Consider the following 18,386-nt stretch of genomic DNA (forward strand, 5'->3'; position numbering starts at 1 on the left):
TAGAAGCTGGATTGTATTAATTCAAACTAGATTGTTATAAAGTTAGAATGTTAGTTGTAATCCCCAGGGTAACCACTTTTGAAAACTAAAAAGCATAAAAAAGGAACTCAGTGAGTCAATTTGGTATACCATCCTTCAAATATCAATTAAATATAAAAGAAAGCAGTAACTTAGGAAATGAGGAACAAAAAAATTTAGACATATTGAAACAAATAACAAAATAGAATAGGTAAGGGCCTAGATCTGATAGACAGAGTGCCTGATGAACTATGGAATGAGGTTCGTGACACTGTACAGGAGACAGGGATCAAGACCATCCCCATGGAAAAGAAATGCAAAAAAGCAAAATGGCTGTCTGAGGAGGCCTTACAAATAGCTGTGAAAAGAAGAGAAGCGAAAAGCAAAGGCGAAAAGGAAAGATATAAGCATCTGAATGCATAGTTCCAAAGAATAGCAAGAAGAGATAAGAAAGCCTTCCTCAGCGATCAATGCAAAGAAATAGAGGAAAACAACAGAATGGGAAAGACTAGAGATCTCTTCAAGAAAATTAGAGATACCAAGGGAACATTTCATGCAAAGATGGGCTCGACAAAGGACAGAAATGGTAGGGACCTAACAGAAGCAGAAGATATTAAGAAGAGGTGGCAAGAATACACAGAAGAACTGTACAAAAAAGATCTTCAAGGCCCAGATAATTACAATGATGTGATCACTGACCAAGAGCCAGACATCCTGGAATGTGAAGTCAAGTGGGCCTTAGAAAGCATCACTACGAACAAAGCTAGTGGAGGTGATGGAATTCCAGTTGAGCTATTTCAAATCCTGAAAGATGATGCTGTGAAAGTGCTGCACTCAATATGCCAGCAAATTTGGAAAACTCAGCAGTGGCCACAGGACTGGAAAAGGTCAGTTTTCATTTCAATTCCAAAGAAAGGCAATGCCAAAGAATGCTCAAACTAACGCACAATTGATTCATCTCACACATGAGTAAAGTAATGCTCAAAATTCTCCAAGCCAGGCTTCAGCAATACGTGAACTGTGAACTTCCTGATGTTCAAGCTGGTTTTAGAAAAGGCAGAGGAACCAGAGATCAACTTGCCAACATCCGCTGGATCATGGAAAAAGCAAGAGAGTTCCAGAAAAACATCTATTTCTGCCTTATTGACTGTTCCAAAGCCTTTGACTGTGTGCATCATAATAAACTGTGGAAAATTCTGAAAGAGATGGGAATACCAGACCACCTGATCTGCCTCTTGAGAAATCTATATGCAGGTCAGGAAGCAACAGTTAGAACTGGACATGGAACAACAGACTGGCTCCAAATAGGAAAAGGAGTGCATCAAGGCTGTATCTAGTCACCTTGCTTATTTAATTTCTATGCAGAGTACATCATGAGAAACGCTGGGCTGGAAGAAGCACAAGGTGGAATCAAGATTGCCGGGAGAAATATCAATAACCTCAGATATGCAGATGACAAGAGGAACTAAAAAGCCTCTTGATGAAAGTGAAAGCAGAGAGTGAAAAAGTTGCCTTAAAGCTCAACATTCAGAAAACGAAGATCATGGCATCCGGTCCCATCACTTCATGGGAAATAGATGGGGAAACAGTGGAAGCAGTGTCAGACTTTATTTTTGTGGGCTCCAAAATCACTGCAGATGGTGACTGCAGCCATGAAATTAAAAGACGCTTACTCCTTGGAAGGAAAGTTATGACCAACCTAGATAGCATTTTCAAAAGCAGAGACATTACTTTGCCAACAAAGGTCTGTCTAGTCAAGGCTATGGTTTTCCCTGTGGTTGTGTATGGATGTGAGAGTTGGACTGTGAAGAAGGCTGAGCGCTGAAGAATTGATGCTTTTGAACTGTGGTGTTGGAGAAGACTCTTGAGAGTCCCTTGGACTGCAAGGAGATCCAACCAGTCCATTCTGAAGGAGATCAGCCCTGGGATTTCTTTGGAAGGAAGGATGCTAAAGCTGAAACTCCAGTACTTTGGCCACCTCATGCGAAGAGTTGACTCACTGGAAAAGACTCTGATGCTGGGAGGGATTGGAGGCAGGAGGAGAAGGGGACGACAGAGGATGAGATGGCTGGATGGCATCACTGACTCGATGGACGTGAGTCTGAGTGAACTCCAGGTGTTGGTGATGGACAGGGAGGCCTGGCGTGCTGCGATTCATGGGGTCGCAAAGAGTCAGACACGACTGAGCGACTGAACTGAACTGAAGTCCTTCCATACCAGAAATCACTTTAATTGTAAATGGTTTAAACTCATTCTTCAGAACTTCTCTGGTGGCATACTGGGTAGGAATCTGCCTGCCAATGCAGGGGACACAGGTTTGCTCCCTGGTCTGGGAAGATTCTACATGCTGCAGTGTGGCTAAGACCATGCACCACAGACCCTGCACCACAAATACTGAGCCTGCAAGTCACAGCTATTGAGCCCGCATGCTGCAGCTACTGAAGCCTGCATGCCTAGAGCCCATGATCTGTAACAAAATAAGCCACCACAATGAGAAGCCCACACACCACAATGAAAAGTAGCCTCACACTCACCGCAACTGGAAAAAGCCCGCACAAAGCAACAAAGACACACTGCAGCCAATAAATAAAATTAATAAAAAAAAAAATTCACCCTCCAAAAGGCAAAGAAAGATAGACTCGGTCAAAAACAGGATTCAACTGTATACTACATATGAGAGATTCACATTAGGTACAAAGAAACAATTAGGTTGAAAGTGAAAGGATGGAAAAAGGTATCCCATGCCAACAGTAACCAAAAAGAGAGCTAGGGTAGCTATACTAGTATCTGGCAAAATAGAATTTAAGTACAAAATTGTTACAGGAGATAAGGAAGGGTATTACACAGTAATAAAAAGGTCATTCAACCAAAAACATATAAAGCAAATATTGACATACTTGAAGGGAGAAACAGTTCTATAATAATAGTTGGCAACTTCAATACCTTACTTTCAATAGTGAATAAGACATCCAGATAGAAGATCAATAAAGAAATGGAATACTTGAACAACACTATAAGTCAACTAGACCTAACCAACAAATACAGAAAACTTCACCCCAAAACAGCAAAATATACATTTTCCTCAAGTATACATGGATTATTCTCCAGGATAGACCATAATTTAGCCTACAAGTCTCAATAATTTAAAAGAATAAAATCATATAAAGTATGTTCTCCAAAAGCAATGGAATAAAACTAGGAATCAGTAACAGAACTGGAAAATTTATAAACTGGTGAAAATTGAACAATATACTCTGAAAAAAATCAATAGATTAGAGGGAAAAAATCAAAAGTTGATTTTTAAAAACTCTAAGAGGAAGGAAAACCAAAACACAAAACTTATGGGATGCAGCAAAAGCAGTGCTCAGAGAGACATTTATGCGTGCAAATGCTTACAATATTAAAAAAGAAGAAAGATATCAAATCAGTAACCTAATTTTACACCTTAAGAAACTAGAAAAAGAACAAACTAAATCTGAAACTAACAGAAGGAAGGGAATAATAAAGATCTGAGCAGAGATGAGTGAAATAAAAAAAGAAAAACAGAATCAACAAAATCAAAATTTGGTTGCTTGAAAGATAATCAACAAAATATGCATGTATTTAGCTAGACTAACAAAGAAGAAGAAAGAGAAGACAAAGATACTTGAAATGAGAAATGAAAGTGGGGACATTATTGCAAACTTTACAGAAATAAAAAGGATTATAAGAAAATACTATGAACTGTATGCTAACAAATTAGATAAACTATACAAAATGACAAATTCCTAGAAGCACACAAATCACCTAAACTGACTGAAGAAGTGGAAAATCTGAACTCACGTATATTACGTACAGAGATTGAATAAAAAATCAAAAAGCTTCCAACAAAGAAAAGTTAAGGTTATTTGATGGTTTCACTGGTGGTTTCTCAGTTCAGTTCAATTCAGTTCAGTCACTCAGTCCTGTCTGACTCTTTGCAACCCTATGGACTACAGCACTCCAGGCTTCCCTGTCCATCACCAACTCCTGGAGCCTATTCAAACTCATGTCCATTGCGTCAGGGATGCCATCCAACCATCTCATCCTCTGTCGTCCCCTTCTCCTCCCGCCTTCAATCTTTCCCAGCATCAGGGTCTTTTCCAATGAGTCGGTTCTTGGCATCAGGTGGTCAAAGTATTGGGGTGTCAGCTTCAGCATCAGTCCTTCCAATGAATATTCCGGACTGACTTCCTTTAGAATTGACAGGTTGGATCTCCTTGCAGTCCAAGGGACTCTCAAGAGTCTTCTCTAACACCACAGTTGAAAAGCATCAATTCTTCAGTGCTCAGCTTTCTTTATAGTCCATCTCTCACATCCATACATGACATTTAATGATTTCAATCCCTGTCAAACTCTTTCAAAAAACAGAAGAGGAGAGAACACATGCTAACTCATTCTATGCGACCCTGATATCAAAGCCAGAAAAAAGATGCTACAGGAAAGGGAAACTACACATTAATATGCTTTATGAATACTGATGTAAAAATCCTTAACAAAATACTAGCAAACCAAATTCAGCAGCCTATTAAAATAAGTATATGCTATGACCAAGGGGGATTTATCCCAGGAATGCAAGAGTGGTTCAACGTAAGAAAATCAAACAACCTAAATGTCCATCAATAGACAAATGAATAAAGAAAATGATACACATACAAATGAATGAATACTACTCAGCCAAAAAAAAAGAAAGAAATCCTACCATATGTGAACTGAAGGGCATTATGCTAAGTGAAATAAGTCAGATAGAGAAGGACAAATAATATATGATCTCACTTATATGTGGAACCTGAAAAAGAAATCCCAAACTGATAGAAAAAGAGATCAGATTTGTGGTTACCAGAGGCAGCAGGTGAGGAGTAAGGGAATTGGATGAAGGTGGTCAAAGGCACAAATATCCAGTTATAAATAAATAATGTATAAAGTAACTTCAGACCAAGGAAAATTAGCAGGGATGAAAAGGGATAGAAAAGAATGATAAGATGGTAAACATAATGACAAGAAAACAAAGCAATCTTTAAATGTGGATGCACCTAACATCAGAGCTTCCAACTGTACAAAGCAAAAACCAATGGAACTAAAAAGGGAAACAGATAAATTCTCAATTATGCTTGGAGACTTCAACACATCTCTCTCAGTAATCAAGAAAATAAGTAGATGAAAAATTAGCAAAGATACAGATTATCACTAATCAACAAGATTAAATTGAAACTGATAGAATATTCAACCCAACAGTAGCAGAATATACATTCTTCTCAAGTTTACAACACAAAATTATCAAGATAGACTAAATCCTATGTGAAAAAAACAAATCTTAATGAAGTTTAAGTGAAACCAAAAACTGTTCTTTGAAAAGATCAAATGGATAAGATGCCAACAAGAATGACAATAAAAGATACAAATTACTAACATTAAGTATAAAAATGAAAAAGATAACATCAAATTAAAAATATCACTAAAGACCTCACGGACACTAAAAGGATAATAGAGGAAAACTACAAACAGCTCTATGCTCATAAATTCTACAACTTAGCTAAAATGGACCAATTCCTTGAATACCACAAACTATCAAAACTTACCCAAGACAAAATAGAAAATCTGAATAATTCTATATCTACCAAAGAAAATAAATCCATAGTTAAAACATAAAAAGAAATCCCTAGGCCTGGGTGGTTTCACTCAAAAATTCTACTAAACATTTTTTAAAACCCACTAATTCTACATTATCTCTTCTAGAAAATAGAGGAGGAACATTTCCCAACTCATTCTTTGAGGCCAGCACTGATTGCCCTGATACCAAAACTAAAATATAAGAAAAAAAAATTATAGACCAATATCCCTCATGAACAAAGACACAAAAATCCTCAGTGAAATACTAGTAAATCAAATCCAATAATATATAAAAAGAATAATACATCATTAGCAATTAAGGTCTATCCTGTGATTTCAATTCTGTGATATTTGAAAATCAATCAATGTAACCTACAATCTTAACAGATTAAATGAATAAAACAACATGATTATATCCATTGGTGGAATAAACACATTGGGAAAATTCAACACTCATTCATAAAAAAAAAAAAAAAAAAAAACTCAGCAAAAAAGGAATGGAAGTGAACTTCCTTACCTTGATAACCTACACAGATAACACCATATTAGTAAAAAGATGATTTCTCCCTTAGATTGGAAACAAGGCAAGGGTGTTAGTTCACCCTCACCACATTGTGCTTGAAAATCGTAGCCAGAGCAAAAAGGCAAGAAGGAAAACAAAGATTGGAAAGAAAGGAATAAAATTGTCCCTACTTGCACATGACATGATCACAATCATCTAGACAAAAAAATACAAATATACCAAAAAAGAAGCTATGACAAACCTAGACAGCATATTAAAAAGGAGAGACATCACTTGGCCAACAAAGGTTTGCATAGTCAAAGCTATGATTTTTCCAGTAGTCATGTATGGATGTGAGAGTTGGACTGTGAAGAAAGCTGAGTGCCGAAGAATTGATGATGCTTTTGAACTGTGGTGTTGGAGAAGACTCTTGAGGGTCCCATGGACTGCAAGGAGATCCAACCAGTCCATCCTAAAGGAGATCTGTCCTGGGTGTTCATTGAAAGGACTGATGCTAAAGCTGAAACTCCAATACTTTGGCCACCTCATGTGAAGAGCTGACTCACTGGAAAAGACTCTGATGCTGGGAGGGATTGGGGGCAGGAGAAAAAGGGGACGACAGAGGATGAGATGGCTGGATGGCATCACTGATTCAATGGATATGAGTCTGAGCAAACTCCGGGAGACAGTGAAGGACGAGGAAGCCTGGCATGCAGTAGTCCATGAGGTCACAAAGAGTCAGACATGACTTAGTGACTGAACAACAATTCCAAAAAAATTCCTAGAATAAGTGAGTTTACCAAGGTTGCAGGATATAAAGTCAATATAAATCAATCATATTTATATACACTTGTTGTTCAGTTGCTAAGTCGTGTCTTTGTGTTTTATATACATACACACACACACACACACACACACACACATTACACTAGCAATAAACAATTAGAAACCAAGGGTTTAAAAAGGTACCATTTACAGTATTTGCAAAAAAAATACAGAACTCAGGGATAAATCTAATAAAAAAAGCATATGCAGGATCTGTATGCTCAAAACTATGAAACGCTGATGAAATTTTTCAAAGAGTAAATATGGAGGAACATATCATGCACACAAATTAGAAGATTCAATATATCTAAGGTGACAATTCTCTTGCAGTCCTTGTGTAAAATGTTTCAGTGGTCCCTCAAAGAGTTAAACACAGAATTACCATAGGACTGAGTAATTCTACTCCCGGGTATATGTCCAAGAGAAATGAAAACATGTGCCCACACAGAAACATGCACACAAACATCTATAGCAGCATTATTCATAACAGCCAAAAGGTGGAAATAACTCAAATGCCTATCTGCAGATGAATGGATAAACAAATGTAGTATATCCATACAATGAAATACTACTTAACCATAAAAAAGAACAAAATACTGATACATCCTATAACTTGGATAAACCTTAAAAACATTATGGTAAGTGAAAGAAGCCAGACACAAAAGATCACATACTATATGATTACTACTATATCATATATCCGTAACAGGCAAATCCATATGGACAGAAAGCAGATTAGTGGTTACCAGGGGATGAGATGAGTGGGGACATGGGACACAATTATTTAATGGATCCAGGATATTTTTCTGGGGCCACGAAAATATACTGGAAACAGAGAGAGGCTGTGGTTGCACCACACTGTGAATGCACTAAATATCACTGAATTGTAAACTTTAAAATGTTTATAATTATGTATTTCATGTTTAATTATATATACATATATATATGTTTAGCTATATATTTCACCTTGATAAAAAATAAAGATCATAATTCTCTCTGAATTGATCTATATAGTTAACATAATTCCAACCAAAACCCTAGCAGAAATTATTGTAGATTCAGACAAACTGACTCTTAAATTTTATGGAAAGAAAAAATTGAAGATGTTGTATTACTCGATTTTAAGAATTACTATAGGGCTTCCCTGGTGGTCTAGTGGTTAAGAATCTGCCCACCAATGCAGGGGACACAGGTTTGACCCCTGGTTAGGGAAGATCCCACAGGCCGCGGAGCAACTAAGCCCAGGTGCCACAACTATTGAAGTCTGTGCACCTAGAGCCAGTGCTCTGCAACAAGAGAAGCCACCTCAATGAGAAGCCAGCACACCACAACAAAGAGTAGACCCAAATCTCCACAACTGGAGAAAGCCTGTATACAGCAACGAAGACCTAGTGCAGCCAAAAATAAATAAATCTTAAAAAAAAAAGAATTACTATAAAGCTTCAGCAATCAAGACAGTGAAGTTTTGACAAAGGGATTGATAACACAGATCAATGGAAAAGAACAAATCAGAGACAGAACCACACAAATATGGTCATTCCACTTTTGACAAAGGTACAAATGCAAGTTAATAGAAAAATAAAATTAAAAATCTTCTTTTCAAGAAATGGTGTTGGAACAAGTGGACACCCATATGCCAAAAAAAGGTTCACCCAACCTAAACATCATATGTTATGTGAAAATTTAGTCAAAATGGAACACAGATAGAAATGCAAAACCTAAAACCATACAGTTGTTAGGTTAAAAAAGGAGAAAAGTGCACCCTGAGTTTACAGAAAGAGTTGTTAAAAAGAAGCATAAGCCATGAAAGATAAAACTGATAAACTAGACTTTCTAGAATGTGAACGTGTTTAAGAAAGCCATAAGAGAATGAAATACAAGCCACAGAGTGGGAGAAAATATTTGCAAATCACATACCTGACAAGAGACTTGAATCCAGACTATACAAAGAACTTTCAAAGCTCAACAGTTAAACAACCTAATTTTTTAAAAGGCAGTAGTTGTTCCAAGTGTCTGTTTAAAGACATTTCAAAAAAGAGTATATGAGTAGCAAATAAATACATGAAAAGATGCTCAACATAATCAGCCATTAGATGAGCCACAAAATGAGGTATCACCACACACGTATTAGGATGACTAAAATAAGTGTACTAACAATACCAAGTGCTGGTGAGTATGCAGAACAATTGGAACTCTCACATATTTCTGGTGGGAATGTAAAATGGCACAATCACTGGAAAACAGTTTGGCAGTTTCCAATAAAGTTAAAGCATCTACTGCCCACACCGCTCAGGAATGCTATTGCTAGGTCTTTACCCTAGGGAAACTCATGTTCACCCAAAAGCCTCACACAAATGTTCACAGCAGCCCAATTCATAATCACCCAAAGCTGTAAATAATCCAGTGTCCTTCAATGGGTAAATTAATAAACTGTGGTAGAGGAATTTCCCTGACAGTCCAGTGGTTAGGACTCTGTGCTTCTACTGCAGGGGGCAGGGGTTTGATCCCTGGTCAAGGAACTAAGATCCTGCATGCCACATGGCTCACCCAAAATAAACAAAATGAAACTGTGGTAGATCCATACAATTCTTCAATAAAAAAAGAACAAGCTATCGATATGTGACAACATGGATAAATCTTAAAGGCATTAGGCTAAGTAAAAGAGGTCAGTCTCAAAATATTACATACTGTGTAATTCCTTTATATGACATTCTGGTAAAGGCAAAATCACAGTGATGGAGAACAGTGGTTGCCAGGAGTTAGGGATAGAGGGAGGGCATGACTACTAAGGGATAATATAAAGGACTTTGGAGGGGTTGTGTTCTACTCATTGTGGTAGTAGTGGTGATTGTGGTGGTTACAAGAATCTAAGCATGTGTATATCAACAAAGCCAATTTTATTTAAATGTTAATTTAAAAAATAAAATTAAAAAAATATTTTATCAAAAGGGCAGACTGAAAATAAATGAACAGAGCTTTCAACTCAAGATGTTGTACAAAGTACATTAAGAAAAAGGAATAAAATAAAGCCAGAAATTGAGTGCAAAGTTGCTTCAGTCATGTCCGACTCTTTGCTATCCTATGGGCTATAGCCCAACAGGCTCCACTGTCCATAGGATTCTGCAAGCAAGAATACTAGAGTGGGTTGCTGTGCCCTCCTCCAGGCAATCTTCCTGACCCAGGGACTGAACCTGGGTCTCTTTTGTCTCTTGCACTGGCAGGTGGGTTCTTTACTACTAGCGCCACCTGAGAAGCCCCAAATACAGTTAATTTTAAGACAGAAATATCAATTCTAAATCAGTAATTCTATTAATACAAATCACCATTAGCAAATTAAGAGAAAAACTATGTGTTTATATCAAAAGGTGCCCCCCCAAAATTTGATAAAACCTAATTCCACTCCAGTTTTTAAAACAAACAAAAACCTCTCTAACTAGATAGAGACTCCCCTGAACTTCATGAGAGTAGTCTACTGGAGACCTACAGAGCCCTATATATTGATTGGATAAACACTGTCAACATTACCTGTAAAGTCAGAAACAACATAAGGATGCCTCTACCACCTGTAATAAAACTAGGAAAATCTAGAGGTATAAATACCAGAAAGAAAGGGGGTGTTATGGGATAACTGTGTCCTCCCTCCAAAATTCATATGTTGAATTCCTAACTCTTAGTACTTCAGACTATAACTGTATTTGGAGATAAGGCTTTGAAAGAGGTAATTAGATTAAAATGAGGCCACTAGGGTGGGCCCTAACCCAATCAGACTGCTCCCTTTTTAAGAAGAGATTGGGATATACAGAGGGACAATAGGAGCCTGTATGCATAGGGGATCACCTCGTGAAAATGTAGCCAGAGGGAGATCATCTGCAAGCCAAGGTGAGTCTTCAGGAGAAAGCAACTCTGCTAATAATTTGATCTTGAATTTCTAGCCTCAAGAACTGTGAAAAGAATAATTTCTATTGTTCTGTGGGCTTCCCTGGTAGCTCAGCTGGTGAAGAATCCACCTGCAATGCAGGAGACCCTGGTTCAATTCTTGGGTCAGGAAGATCTCCTGGAGAAGGGATAGGTTACCTACTCCAGTATTCTTGGGCTTCCTTGTTGGCTCAGATGGTAAAGAATCTACCTGTAATGTGGGAGACCTGGATTTGATCCCTGGGTTGGAAAGATTCCCTGGAGAAGGGGACGGCTACCCAGTCCAGTATTCTTGCCTGGAGAATTCCATGGAGAGAGGAGCCTGGCAGGCTACAGTGCATGGGATTGCAAAGAGTTGGACATGACTGAGCAACTTTCACTTCACTTCACTTCCAGCCATCCAGTCTGTGGTATTTTGTTATGGCAGCCCTAGCAAACTAAGATAGGGGACATAGATCACCTACTTCAAGAGCCCAAGACAATTACCTAAAAAACTAAACTAACAGAACTAACAAGAGTATAGTAAGGTAACACAGGAACAATATAGAAAAATCAACTATTTTCCTGCATACTAGCAACAGCCAATTGGAAAATATGATAGATAAAAAGTGCCATTTTCAATGGGAACCAAACTATAAAATAAAATACATAGTAATAAACTGAAGAAGAGATATACAAGAAAGCATGAATAGAGCCAGACCGTGTTTGAAAACAAAAGGACAAGATGGCCTGTTTTGTGACTATTCAAAGGTAAATGGCAGAATGACAGCAATGTCATCTAGAAGTTGCACTGGTTCAAAAGCAATTTTCCCTGGCATGTTGTTTTTAACCAATTAGTGGTAAGTTTTCTCACATTTCAGAGAAAACCTATATATGAAGATCTACATATAAAAGCTAAAAATCCTACAACAGTGCCTCCTATCAGGAAGGGCAAATGGTGGCTTTGTTTTCTACAAAATTAAGTGCCAGTGGGCGAGGAGGATGGTGGAAAGTGCACATGAAGCAAGTTGTGAAGACACTTCTCCCTGTGTCTAAAACCAACAACAAAGACTGCTGATGACTAGGGTCTAGATCAGATTTTAATTTAATGAAGTTGCTATCTATCTTGAGCAAATACCCTCAAGAACCTACTTCTAAAAGAAGCCCAGGCAGAGTTTAAGGCTACAAAGGATCCACTGATTACCCAGTACAGTACTGGGTGCAAATGCAAATGGGTTCAAACTGGGCAAGGATTACTTAAGGTAATCTTATTAAGGTTAGTTCCCCTAACCCTAATCCTATTGGTCAATGTGATTGCTAAAGGTAGTATGAGTAGCCAGGGAAACTTGGTAACAAATTAAGACTAATCACAGTTCAACCCAGACATAATGGGCTTGCTGAACATCCTTGTTCTCCTTAGGTCCAAAGCAAGTTCTGCAGAGGGGATCTGCTCTACCAGACACAAGGCCTGTAGTAACTAACCTATGAGGTAGTGCCACAGGAATGGACAAATTGGTTTTATGGAACAGAGTATTATTAATAACATCTAACACACAGCACTTATTATGTGCTGGGCAATATTCTAATTGCTTTACGTATAATTCATTTATTCCTCACAACAATCTAAGAGGTAAATACTATTATCACAGAGAAGTTAATTAGCTTGCCCAAAGTAATATAGCTATTTAGCAATAGAACTGGGAATAGAGCAGAAAAACAAATTCAGGGAATTCCTTGAAGTCCAGTGGTTAGGACTCTGTGCTTTTACTGATGAGGGTATGGGTTCAATCCCTGATCAGGGAACTAAGATCCCACAAGCCACTCAGCATCTCATCCCCTAATTAAAAAAAAAAAAAAAGGAAAGAAATCCACACATATAAGGAAATTTCGTTTAAGACAGAAGAAGAGCTTCAAATCAGGGGATAATTGATGAACTAGTCAATAAATGGTTATTGGGGCAAATGACTATCCGTGTGGAAAATAATAAGTTAGATTCTTACCTCCCACAATTCATAAAACTTAATTCCAGAAAAAATAAAAATTTAACTTCTATATACTTTTTAGGTGAAAATATAAGAAATTTTCTTACCAAAACATAAAATACAAAATGTTGACAAAGACGACTATGTAAAAACTGAAATCTACTACACACTAAGATACCATAAGTAAAATTAAAATACAAGCAACAGACTAAAAGAAAATATTTTTCAACATTTTCAGAATATATAAAAAACACTCCAACAAATTGAGAATATATAAAGAATTCTTATAAATCAATAAGAAAAACTAACATTCTAAAAATGAGTGAATAACTGAGTAATTAATTCACAGGAAAGGAATAAGCACAAGTCAATAAACATATAAAACAAACTGTGACACCAGTTTTTGCCATCAGATTGGCAAAAATTAAAAATTACCACTGTTGGTAAGGCTGTAGGGAAACAGGTATTTCTCATACACTGCTCATATACTGACCCTTGTGGAGGGAATTCAGCACCATTAACATTTATTTTGTATATAGCCTTCAACTCAGCAGGTCTAGCTACTTTAGAGAAATGCTAACTGGCACATGAAAACAAAAGGTTATTTACAAGAATTTTCATAACACTAAAAATTAGAAATAACCTAAATGTTAACCAGTAGGGGACAGTTAAACAAATGATGGTACACCTATGCTTCAGACTACTATGCAGCAGGTAGATCCCAATGCATTGATGAAGTAGACCTCTACATACTGATGTTGAAAGAAATCCAAGCAAGTTGTAGAACCACATACACACAAAACAAAACTATACCTCTATTTATGGCTACAAATGGGCATAAACACAAAAAATTAAAAGGTATACTTCAAACTGATAATAAATGTTACCTTTGGATAACTTCCTCAGAGAGGGGAGAATGTTAGTCAAAGGGAATTTTTCCTTTCTCTGTCCTACTTTTGGTCATCAAGGATTACTTTTTAAAATAATGTTAAAACGAAAACCTACAACTCAGTTGCACTATAAAAAAAGTGCTTTATACACTGCATACTCAATACATTTTAGTTTAAAAAAGGAGTCATCTATTAAATGTGAAAAGCCCACTAAAAAGTCATATACCTTTGCAAGAGATGAACTGAACAACACATAACACAAATGATACAGGTAATGGAAGTAAAGGGGCTTCCCTTGTGGCTCAGTGATAAAGAATCCATCTGCCAATGCAGGAGATGTGGATTCGATCCCTGGATAGGGAAAGTCTGCTGGAGGAGGAAATGGCAACCCACTCCAGTATTCTTGCCTGGGAAATCCCATAGACAGAAAAGCCTGGTAGGCTACATTCCATGGGGTCGCAAAGAGTCGGACACGACTGAGCAACTAAACAACAACAAGTGGAAGTATAATAGGTAAGAGGGAAAAAAGAGTCACCTGCAGTGATAACTGGACAATGATAAAAATGGATAATAGCTACCATTAAAAAAATTATTTATTTAAATTTGGCTGCACTGGATCTTCGTTGTGGCAGACGAGATCTAACTTCCTGACCAGGGATTGAGCTCAGGCCCCCTGCATTGGGAGCACAGAGCCTTAACCACTGAACCACCAGGGAAGTCCTTATAATAGCTATCATTTTTTGAGGGCCTCCCATAAGCAAGACACTGTGCCAGGTAGTCTGTACATCAACTTGTAAGATATTCCCATTTTACAGATTAAGAAAATACAGCACAGAGAAACTGAGTATCAGGCTTATGGTGAGGCCTTTGCTCACTACAGACTGTCCTGGACTGGATTTGGGATTGAGATTGGGGCTAGGGGGAACCCTCCTAGCCTTGACTCCAGTGCTCAGCTGCCCTTACTATACTCTGCATCCTTGAAGCATGCTCCCAAGCTGTCCTGTTCATCAAGACTGGCGTTCTCCTCTTCCTCCTCGCTTTCGGTTTTCCAGTAGGCTGGCCGCTTGATGGGCCGCTTCCCTGGGGTGCGCTGGGAAGCAGGACTGCTAGACATTGTGCCCAGCCCACTGTTGGAACTCGTGCTGCTTCGGTCCTGCCCTCCGGTCCACCAGGCCTGCAGGCTGGAGGTAGCTGGTGAGGATGATGAGGACTGCAGGTTGGCCATGCACAGCATGCCCTGGATAGCCTCCTGAGTGCTGGGAGAGGCAGGAGCCTCACTGTAAGGGACAGAAAAGAAATGCTGAAGGAGTTTCTCTAGTTGTCAGAGGAAACTAGTCATCAGAATAGTCAGGGAGGAGGGACAAGAGCTGCCTGGGTCAAGATAGGAACAAGCACAAGAGAATCATCCCAAGTGAAAAACTAGAAACCAAACTAAAGATCAAAATAGTATCAAAGACTATTTCCATAAAAAGGCCAGTCCTTCTTGACTGAAGTCTCTCCATAGACAGCAGGCAAAGTGGCAAGAAAAAGGGTGCACCTCCCTTCCTATTCACACAGGCTGCATTCTTTTTTTTTAAAGGGAAAAAAAAAAAAAAACAAGATCCAGAAAAGGCCCAGTGCTCCTTTCATGCCTCTTCTGACTTCCAAAGAACCCAGACTCACTGCCCTTGAAATCTGTACATCCTTTCTAAGTCATATCTTAAATATCTCAGGACAGATTTCATGTCTACTTTATTCTTTCAGCCCAAATGCCCTGGATAATTCTTTGTCCCTTTAAATGACTCAATTAATACCTACTGATTGGCTGACCTAGCCAAAGGTGGCAGGTGGGGGTGTGTGTTGTCTGATCACCTAGAAAGGGGAGAACAAAGCCAGTACTCACGTGAGGGCAGCATAGTCAGGTCCCCCCACCTGCCTGCTGGCCTTGAGCAGATCAAGAATTCCACCGGCTCCACTCCCATTTCCAAGCTTGCCTTCGACCCCTTCTATAAGGTCCTCATCTGTTGTATAGTCCTCCTGTTGGAGAAAAGGGATATCACCTCAGCTGCCCAGGCCCTAATATATGGTTGACACTAATATCTTCTGAGCACCAAGTATCTACCAAGTACTAAGCAGAATATTTGTTTTTTCATCTTAGTCTTTGAAGCATCTTTGTGAGGCAAGTACTAACTCCCATTTTACAGATAAGGAAACTAAGGCTCAGTGAAGTTAAATATGTATGCAAAGTCACAATCAGATATTCCAAATCAGATACTCTTTCTCCTACATCACACTGCCTTTTAGTCTACTCTATATTAAAGATTTTTTAAATATTTCAAATAAAGTATAATCTTCCATTTATATATTCAGGAGCACTTAGCATACAATCTTTCACTTTATAAATATTTTAGGAACTGAATGCATAGGCTGTCTCCCCCAACCTCAACTAAAATGACAAATCATATTCTGGTTCTGTAACCAGAACAAGCAGAAGATAAGAAACAGGGAAGGCTCCTACCTCAATGTCAAACTCAACTTCTCCTGGTTCACGAACTCGATTGGGGTCCGAGCAAGGCTTCGCACGAGGCAGCTTTCGGGGAAATTCTAGAAAGCAATAGAATGTACTTACCATGAAGCTAAGGTTAGTATCTGAGCCAAATATCCAGGAGAAAGAGAATAAAACTATAATTTTCCTGAAAGTAATGACCACAGATAAGTAATTTAGGGAGGTAAGGAATTAGTTCATAAATTAATCTCTAGAGCAAAGAAAGCCTACAGAGCTGGTAAATCAGAAAGTCAACAAGCTCAGGCCTAAGGTCTTAAGTCTACTGAAGGGACTAAAACCAAACTGAAATGGGCAGGGCAAGAAAGAAAAAGAACAAATACATACTTGGTCTTATTAACAGGGTCGCCTTCTCCTTTCCCAGTCTCTCATCAATCTGCAGTTCATCATCTGAATCCAAGTCCAATTCATCCTCCATCACCTGTTCTGACACCACCCTAGTCTTGTCTGCCTTCTTCACGATCTTGGCTCGCCGAGACTTAGATAAGCTCTTCACCTTCTTGGTACTGGAGAGAGAGTGAAGGAAAACATAAAAACAGTCTCACACAAAGGCAATTCTCTCCAAATTGTTCTATAGATTCAATGCAATCCTATCTAATGCATCTAGTTTTGTGGAGATTAATAAACTGATACTAAAATGTATATGGGCATACAAAGGCTCTGTACATGGCCAAAACAATTTCAAAAAAGAACAAAGTTGGAGGACTTATACTACTCAATTTAAAAATTTACTATAAAGCTACAGTAATCAAGGTAGTATGATATTGGCATAAGGATAAAAATGAATGGAACAGAACTGTGAATTTAGACCTAAATCCTTAAATTTATAGTCAATTGATTTCTGACAAAGGTGCTTAGGCAATTCAGTGGAGAAAGAACAGTCTTTTTAACAAATGATGCTGAAATAAGTGGATATTACATGCAAAAAAATGAATGTGAACTCTTAACCTTATATCACACACAAAAATTAACTAAAAATGGATCATATATCTAAATGTAAAAGCTAAAACTATAAAACTTCTAAAAGAAAATGTAGGAAAATATCTTGTGGCCTGGATTAGGTAAAATTCAAAACATTTGTGCTTCAAAAGATGCCATTAAGAAAAAGAAAAGACCAGCCACAGACTGGGAGAAAATATTTGTAAATCATTTATCTAGAAAAGGATGTGTATCCAGAATATTTAAATAACTCTTAGAACACAACAAAGACAAAACGAATTAGAAAGTAAGTAAAAGATCTGAATAGACATTTCTCTAAAGTTGATACATAAATGTCCAATAATCACACCAAAAGATGCTCAACATCATTAGTCATTAGGGAAATGCAAATTAAAACCACAATAAGATACCACTTTACATCCATCAAAATGGCTATAATAAAAAAGATGGGCAATAATAAGCATTAGATAATATATGGAAAAACTCATAATTGCTGGTGGAGGTGTAAAATGGTAGATGCTTTGGGATAAATTTTGGCAGTTACTTAGAATGCTAAACAGAGTTACCATATGACCCTAAATTTTATTTCTAAGTGAGAAACAAAAACATGTCCACACATAAACTAGCATACAAATGCTCATAAGCACCATTATTCATAACAGTCAAAAAGCATAACCAATTCAAATGACCATCAACTAAAGAATGGATAAAGTAAATGTGGTAGATCCACACAATGAAATACTATTCAGCAATAAAAAGGAATCAATTAATGATAGATTCTACATCATGGATGAACTTCAGAAACACGTTAAGTGAAAGAAGCCAGACACAAGAGACTACGTAGATTTACATAGGAACTAAATGACTTCCATTTATATGAAGTATCTAAAAAGGCAAATTCATAGTGATAGAAAGAAGATTACTGGTTGCCTGGGTCTGGGGAAGAAAACCAGGACTGAATGTAAGTGGATATGAGTGATCTATTTGATGTGATAGAAATGTTCCAAAATTGGATTGTGGTGACAGTTGCATATTCTTTAAATTTACTAAGAGTCATTTTATTATATACTTAAAAAAGGTTAATTATATGATATGTAAATTATATCTCAAAAAACGTGTTAAAATATATAAAGTAGAAAGAATTCAAAAGTAGCTTAAATCTTAAT

General features: G+C 37.6%; 1 protein-coding gene across 7 annotated transcripts in view; it reads right to left on the minus strand.

Annotated features, from left to right (window-relative positions):
* The window catches only part of PHF8 (PHD finger protein 8), a 97,257-nt gene that overhangs the window by 23,096 nt on the left and 55,775 nt on the right, over positions 1-18,386 (minus strand). For 6 of the 7 annotated variants that reach the window (XM_061410244.1, XM_061410243.1, XM_061410242.1 and 3 more), the window contains 4 exons: positions 16,609-16,787; positions 16,237-16,322; positions 15,622-15,755; positions 14,703-15,016 (listed from right to left, as the gene is read on the minus strand). In XM_061410244.1, coding sequence (XP_061266228.1) covers positions 14,703-15,016; positions 15,622-15,755; positions 16,237-16,322; positions 16,609-16,787 — 713 coding nt within the window. The remainder of the gene's footprint in view (positions 1-14,702; positions 15,017-15,621; positions 15,756-16,236; positions 16,323-16,608; positions 16,788-18,386) is intronic. The other variant, XM_061410246.1, reaches the window with a different exon arrangement.

Source organism: Bos javanicus, chromosome X (genome assembly GCF_032452875.1).
Source record: "Bos javanicus breed banteng chromosome X, ARS-OSU_banteng_1.0, whole genome shotgun sequence".
NCBI lineage: Eukaryota > Metazoa > Chordata > Mammalia > Artiodactyla > Bovidae > Bos > Bos javanicus.